Consider the following 7,216-nt stretch of genomic DNA (forward strand, 5'->3'; position numbering starts at 1 on the left):
GCCCCTGTTCGCTCAGCAGGACGGGCCCAGCACAGGGGGAAGCGCGCAGTGGGGGTTCTGGGGCTCAGCACCAGAAAGGGGATCACAGATACTGCAGCTTATGGTTTGAGGCTGACTTTCTGAATTATATGAGTTGCAGAAGCTTCTGCCAGCTTGTGAAGGGCAAGGCTGGGGGCAAGGGAGGGAGAGGTGGGCAGGCGCAGGAGGGACATGGCTGTCAGCACACTGAGTGCTGCTGCGCAGGTCACCTTTCCATTTTGCAYAGCAGAAGATGCCAGGTGCTTTCTTGCAAATCTGTTGCTGGAAAGAAATACTCTTGCACCCCTTTTGCTGGGAAACATGGGACTCATGGGAAGGGACCCATCTGTCTTCCTGTGCCCCACCAAAACCCAGATTGCCTGTCAGCTTCCCCAGTGCTTTCCCCCTGCACGCYGTGGACACTCACCCCATGCACAGTTTCTGGGCTCCACCATGTCCCACAACCATCCTTTGAGTTCACCCTGAATGCTGTCACACACATGCTGGTGTAGGTACAGAGTCACTTGGATGGCCTCTTTCTGTCATGTGAAGTTAATGTGCATTGCTGAGGGAGAGGTTATTTTGGAGAAGATGAAGCTGTTGGTCTTTCTTGCCCATCACAACTCTATCAGGTCCTGCAYGGGATTTTAATTCTTCAGTCACATCTACTGTTTTCAAATTCATCTCTTCTGCAGTTGGCATTTGTTCTCCTCTCTGTAGACTTGGGGCAATAAAAAACACCCTTTATTTGCGTTCATGTTGTAACATGAAGCCTCCCAAATGTTTTCCAGGGTCTTCCAGCTATGATATTACAGGGCAAGGAAGTGGTGCAGCTTTGATTCTGGGTGAATTGCCAGGGACAGGGGCTACAGTTGCAGAGGCAAACTGCTTGACAGGAATTTTTTTTTTCCCTTCCCCTCCTTCATGTCCAGGCTCAGACAACTAAAGGACAGATTAAGTTTTTGACAGCTGTTGGGGCATGTTGCTGGACTGAGGGACTGAATGTAGACTTGGCATGGGGGGGGACAGGGAGAACACCTTAAGCCATGCTAGCTGTGATGCTTTTCTGCACCTCCTCTAGAGTGAAGAAGGCTTAGGTTCCCCCCAAGGCTACTGGAAAGCMGAGTTCACCAAGTGTTTCCAGGAGGAGAGCATACTTAGCAAGGGCCAACCCTGCTTTTACATTCAGGGTGACCCTTTGCCTGCAGCAGGGCATAGCATTCTCCCTTTCCTGATCTCTCTAGCAGAAGTTAAGTCTTAGCATTGCTCTAGGAGCCAGTCACAGTACTCTGCCTTTACTCTGCCTGTTTACCAGTGTCACTTAAAGGAACAGGAGTATTTATAGCTCCGGGACATGAGAGAACAAAACTCCAGAGGCAGGTAGCRCTGGCAAAGGCATGCTTCCTTCCTACCCTTTCTCCTGTTGCTGCCTCCTTAGTGGTAGCTGCCAGTGTTGGAGAGCAGGACAAGCCTAATGAACTGCTGTGGAAAGGATAAGAAGGGGAGCAGCTCCCATGAAGGCAGTACTTGTGTCCTGAGCACAGTGGACAGGAACATTTGTGACTAACCTACCTGGAAATGAGGAATGCAGGCTTAACTAGGGCTTTGGGGGAAAGGGAGGAGAAGAAAAAAAAGAAAAAACTCACTGTTGTGAGTACTGACAAACACATACCTAGTCTGATGAGACCAGCCAATAACAGATGGCAGAGGGACAAGCTATAAGCTCCCCTGTCCCTCTGCAACACAAAGGCTTTGTACTTCTCTAGGAGCTTGAATGGTGTAGCATTTCATTTACCTTTAGCCAGGTATAAAAATATAGGGACCAAGCAGAGTTATTCAGAAGCCATCCTCTCCCATCTCCCCCCCACACACACACCCCCCAACAAGCAAGTAGCCTTCCATAAAGCTTAGGGCTGTTACTTGATAACAAAGTATAACCAGGACTTGTCTTACCCCCTGCTTGGATCCTGTAAATAACCCAGTACGCACAGGGCAGGAGTTAAAAGCCAGCATCAGCCACCAGCTCATAGCTGCAAGCTAGGCTAGATGTGTTTAGCAGTCCTGAGCTTCCAGGCGAAGAGGCAAGTGACCAGTTCCCTTGCGGAGAGAGCTCTCCCCCAGAGCAGCAGAGACAGGTTGGGCAATCCTCCCCACTGCAGGACAAACTGAGCCCGCAGTCACATCCCCCTCCACACACACAGGCACCTTATGAGCTCTCAGCCTAGCTTCTGGCCCCTACATCAAATGAGGTAACCCAGCAGCATGCCCTGACTCCTGGGATGCATGACCTGTGCTCTTTGCCCTAGTCTCAATCTGGGCAACTCCAGGCATCTGACCCTGTAAGGAAAGGTGGCCAGACTCCACACAGCTCCCTGCTCCCAACACCTGGCATCTGAGACACATTGCAGCATACAGCCACTGCTCACTCAGGCCAGCAGGGCTTGAATTACCTCCCTGGCATCCTGAAGAGGCTGTAGAAAGAGTAACAGTGGAAGGATATGAACAGGGCTGAGGAGACCCATCTTTCAGAACTGCTTGCAGAGCTCAGGCATGCAAAAAGGAGAAGTGTCACCAACAGAGATATGGACTAAGTAGTCATAAAGAAGCTGCAGACACTGAGCAGCACCTTCTCCAAGCCTTCATCCATTCCCAAGAATCCTGCCAGAGCAAGCAGCTCTCTGCTTTGCTCCCTACCTGCTTGGTGTTGCCCAGGGTTTCCTTGCCCTGGTTCCCCCCATGGGATGGGTTTACAGCAACCCTTTCCCCACCTCCCCAGTAGGTGCAGGGAGGGGGATGCACATATGAACTGTGGAGACTTTTGCTGAACTCCAACACTAAAGCAGACACCCCCCCCCCATGTTTCCCAGACACACATACTGCCCCTGAGAGACATACCTTGACAGCCTCATGCTCATTTGCGTAAAGCCATCACTACCATTAACTTTAAGAAAACGCACTCACTCCGGAGAGTAGATAGGGGGAGCCCTGTCTATTCCCAGTCACCATGCCCGGGCCTATAGGGCTCCTGGCAAAACACAGCCAGAACTCAAGCCCTTCTGGCAGAGCTGAACAACCACCTCTGTAACAGGGGTTACCAGAAAGAAGGGCTTGAGTAAAGCAGGTCCACCTCCAGGGCAGGTGCCCCATCACTCCCAGGCACTGTGCCAGTTCCAAGGTAACTGGTGCAGTACAGACCTAGACACTGTTACTGCCATGCAGCACTTCTTGTAGGCATGAGGGCAGCAGGCCTGTGGACTCTCCCTGAAAGGGCCATCAAATGGACGGAAGTGCTCTGCAGAGGAATATTCCCCTACCCCAGCAGCCGGCCCAGCTACTCAGCTGTTCAGAGGACTAGCAAATGCAGCCCTGGCCCCTAACAGCCCTGCTGCAAGAGATTAGCCAGGGGAGTCAAATTCCACCAGCTCAGCAGCATTTGGCCAAGGTGAGGCCTTACACCAGAGCAGTCCCTTGCCAGCTGAGCTGCACTGGGGCAGGAGTGCCACAGCTGTCAAGGCCCCAGCCCCACACCCCAGGAAGCCTGCCTGCAGCACTCCACCAAGGGTAAGATTTCATTACCTTTTGAGGTCCTCAAATGCTGCAGCAGTCCCAGTTCAATCTCTCATGGGTAGCCGTGGCTGGCAGGCAGCTTGGGAACAGCAGTAGCAGACACACCAAGGCATTGCATAAGCAGAGCAAAGAGGTGTAGGTAGAAGAGACCATTTGCTAGGCTTTTTTCTCTTCTCTGCYTAACTGCAGCTAGCTGTACTTGGTGCTTTCAGGATTTGATACCTCTACTTCCACTGTTAAATATAGCCCTCAGGATGCATCTGGAGCTTAACAGCCAAGTGCTAGGAAACTGCAATCTGAAGCAGAAGAGACAGCGTGGATGCTCTTACAAGACCATACTGAGGGCCCCCCCCCCCAGTCCCACTCCAGGATTCACCTTTCACTTCCTGTTTCTTCCCCTGGCAAGGGCAGTTAACCTGACTCACCTGCTCTTTGTCTGCTCCAGAAGTGCACTCATGCCAGCCTGCAAGAGAGCCACCTGCCACGCACATTCCCAGAGAGCAAAGCTGCTTGTGAGAGCCCAAGCCATGCCCTGCGCTGTGTCAGTCCCCCCAGAAAGGGGGGGGGGGTGGTGAGCAATGCCCCTTGGACAGAGGTGGCACAACACACTTCCTTAAGCCTCTCCACCACAGCTGAGTGGCTGGGACTAGTCCCAGAGTTAAGAGACCAAACAGCCAGGGACCACTTCCTGCAGGAAGCAGGGYCAAGAGAGCACCTACTGCTAAGGTAACTTGAGTCACAATAATTTGTGCTTTGCATGGCATGTGATCAACCCAAATTCAGTACCAGCTGCAGTTTAAATAGGGACATAGGGGGATCCTTCCCCCTTCCCACTGTAGCGCATGTGCACACACACACAGGAGCAAGCAGATTAGTGCAGGAAATAGCAGAGGGAGCAGCCATGGCCAGTTTGGGTTTATTTCATTGTGCAGGAGGAGACAGGAAGAAAACAAAACAAGCCACAGCAGTTAACTAAACTTGATGGCTTTGACTTGAAAGTCACCCTCCACAGCCAGGTATTCAATTTTCTCCATGCCCAGACGATTGGGGAACTGGAACTCTGTTTCAGCCACCTTCACCATAGCCTCTGCTGCATCGAAGGAGATGCACATCTGTAGAGAATGATGACAAGCAAGACCAACAYATCACCACTGACAAGCTCCCCACTCCCTCCAGGCTGGGCACAGGGTGAGGGCAGATGAGGTAGCCACAGGTGGTTAAGCCAGTGCCTGCCAGCTCCCTCTCCTCCCTACCCAGCAGAAGCACCAAGGAGAGGAAGCTGGTTTGCTCTGCCCAAGGGCAACCCCAAGCTTCTGCAGTGAAGGGATGAGACTGACCCAGCTGGAATCACAGGCCAGTGTTTTAGTTGCTCTTAATGTTGTRGCTTGCAAAGGAAGGCCAGAGTGGACAGCTTGTCACACCTGAGCTGCTGAGCACTGACTCAGGCAGAGCAGGGCTAGACCCTCTGTCAGCTCAGCTGCCAGACTCTTGCCCTGTTGCCCAGCTCTCTTCCCATGCCTGCCCCCTTCTCCATCTCAGAGATATGAGGCAGCATTAAAAGCTCCACCCTTGCAGCATCAGTGCTGCGGTCTGTGCCAGGACCTGCACACATCCCCAGGGCCTCACCTCAATCTTGTCACCATGCTGGAAGGGGAAGTCAGCCTTTCTGTCCTCCTCRCCCCATGTGCCATCTTCCTTGGCATTGCACACAACAGTGTTGACATCCCCCTTGCAGTCAAAGCGGGGGTTGAAATGCAGCATGAGGGTGCTGCTGTCCTTCCCTACGTTCACAGCAAACCTGGGGAGACAGCAAGAGCTGCAGCAAGGTAGCACAAAGGAGCCCCCCTGACACAGCAGCTCCAGCCACAGCTGCTCCGTGCAAAGAGGCTGAGCCCTGCAGGAGCTCAGTCACCCTCCAGGGGAGGCAAGAGCCCACGTGGTCCCTCCCAGTGCCACATCCAGCCATTCCCCTATCTCCCCACTCACCCTTTAGCATCTGACAGGATTTTCCCTTTGACCTTGATGCACTCTCCAGGCTGGACATCCAGCTGAGTGACCACCAGTCCCTGCAGGACCAAGCCATAGGAGTTAGCCCACCCACCCTGCTTGGATCAAGACAGGGCAGAAGCTAGGTCTGGCAGACCCAAGGACATTTGAAACTGAGAGCTACAGCAAGGGTTTTGAGCCATCCCAGCTGCCTCTAACCCYTCTGCCAGGGAATCGTGCCTCACAACCATCACCCCAGTGGTGGCACCCACCCTGGGTAGCAGTCCAAGCTGGGGAGGAGGTAGTTCAAGCAAGTATCACAAGGCCTGGGTGCAGGCACTCATTTAGCAGCTGCTATGAGGGACACTCTTGCAAGCAGGCTTGTACCTTGAAGTCAGCAGTGACAAGAGCCCTTAGCACAGAAGTAATTAAGCAACCTTCATTACACTTCATGCCCTTCCCCCTCCCTAAGGGGGGGGGGTCTCCAAGCAACAAGGGCCACAAAAAAAACACTTGGTGGCTTGACTTATAGCCACTGGCGCAGAGAGTAGCGCCAACAGAGCCCACTTCTAGCTGCAGGCCAGTAAAGCAAAATACAGACACCTCTAGGGAGGCTTGGGCCACAAATAAGAGGGCTTGTTCAGCTTGTTCCTTTTCTGAGAGTCACATTATTCTCTCCCTCAGCTGCATATCCCAAAAATGGCACTTAACATTACCAGAGTACCTCCACTAGAAGGAGGGTGCTCTTTGGCCAGATCAGACAGCACAACTCAGGCCCAGGCACATTGGTGCTGAGCTCCACATATTCATATGATGGGTAGGGCAGGGGGCTAAATCCAGATCAGTTACATCAAATAGTTGGGCTCATCCTCCTTTCCTGGCTTGGGGAAGCACATGCCCAGCAGCCATGGGCAGCTCTGGAGCACAGTGCTCCCCTAGGGCTGCCACCCTGCCCAAAGCAGGGCTCACCTGCATGTCTACTCCCTGCTCTGCCCACAGCTGAGACTGCTGAGGTCAGATTCCCCCAGTCACTAAACTGCTTATCACCATGGCACTAAGGGCACCTACTAATACTGCCTTCCAGCTCTTCTTAATTGTGCTGCTCAAGTACAACCTGACACACAGGCTCAATGCTGAGGGGGGCCCTTCAAGGCAAGGAGAGCTAGGAGGCCGGGGCAGATGGAGCCATCCTGGATTCCTTTGCTGTTGAGGGTTAGCCCAGACCTGTGCCTAAAAGGCATTTTTCCCAGAAGGAAAGTACAAAGTTTAAGGATAAACATATTCAGATATTGTAAACTACAAACAGTCCTAAACTTTTAGGGCATTAAAAGATGTAGTTATCCATTAAAACAGCCTCCCCCCTTAGGTAACATACACAAGAGAAAGGCAAGGGGAAGAAGAARAGTGGCTGATCAGCCCTAACCATTCCTCCCACAGCCACATACCAGCCCAGCATTTCCTCTCAGCTAATCCTTTTCTTCTTCTTCCTCTGGCACCAAGCCCAAAACCTACACGTACCAAACCCTAGTCCTGCTTGGCACACCAGCCCAGCTAGAAGAGGACACTCACTTGCGGCATGCTGTAGACACCAGCCCCTCCAGGCAGGACACCCCACAGCCCCTGCTCCGCAGCCCCTGCTCCGCAG

At 52.8% G+C, this 7,216-nt stretch overlaps 1 protein-coding gene across 1 annotated transcript; it reads right to left on the reverse strand.

Annotated features, from left to right (window-relative positions):
• Positions 1-4,481: 4,481 nt before the first annotated feature.
• LOC112977605 (16 kDa beta-galactoside-binding lectin) lies at positions 4,482-6,546 on the reverse strand. The gene is made up of 4 exons (XM_026090113.1): positions 6,541-6,546; positions 5,572-5,687; positions 5,212-5,383; positions 4,482-4,697 (listed from the first exon to the last, which is right to left on the reverse strand). Exons 1-4 carry the CDS (start codon positions 6,544-6,546, stop codon positions 4,554-4,556), a joined length of 438 nt encoding a protein of 145 aa, XP_025945898.1. The 3' UTR covers positions 4,482-4,553.
• Between the last annotated feature and the right edge of the window lie 670 nt (positions 6,547-7,216).

The sequence above is a fragment of the Apteryx rowi genome, unplaced genomic scaffold (assembly GCF_003343035.1).
Source record: "Apteryx rowi isolate R43461 unplaced genomic scaffold, aptRow1 scaffold_85, whole genome shotgun sequence".
NCBI lineage: Eukaryota > Metazoa > Chordata > Aves > Apterygiformes > Apterygidae > Apteryx > Apteryx rowi.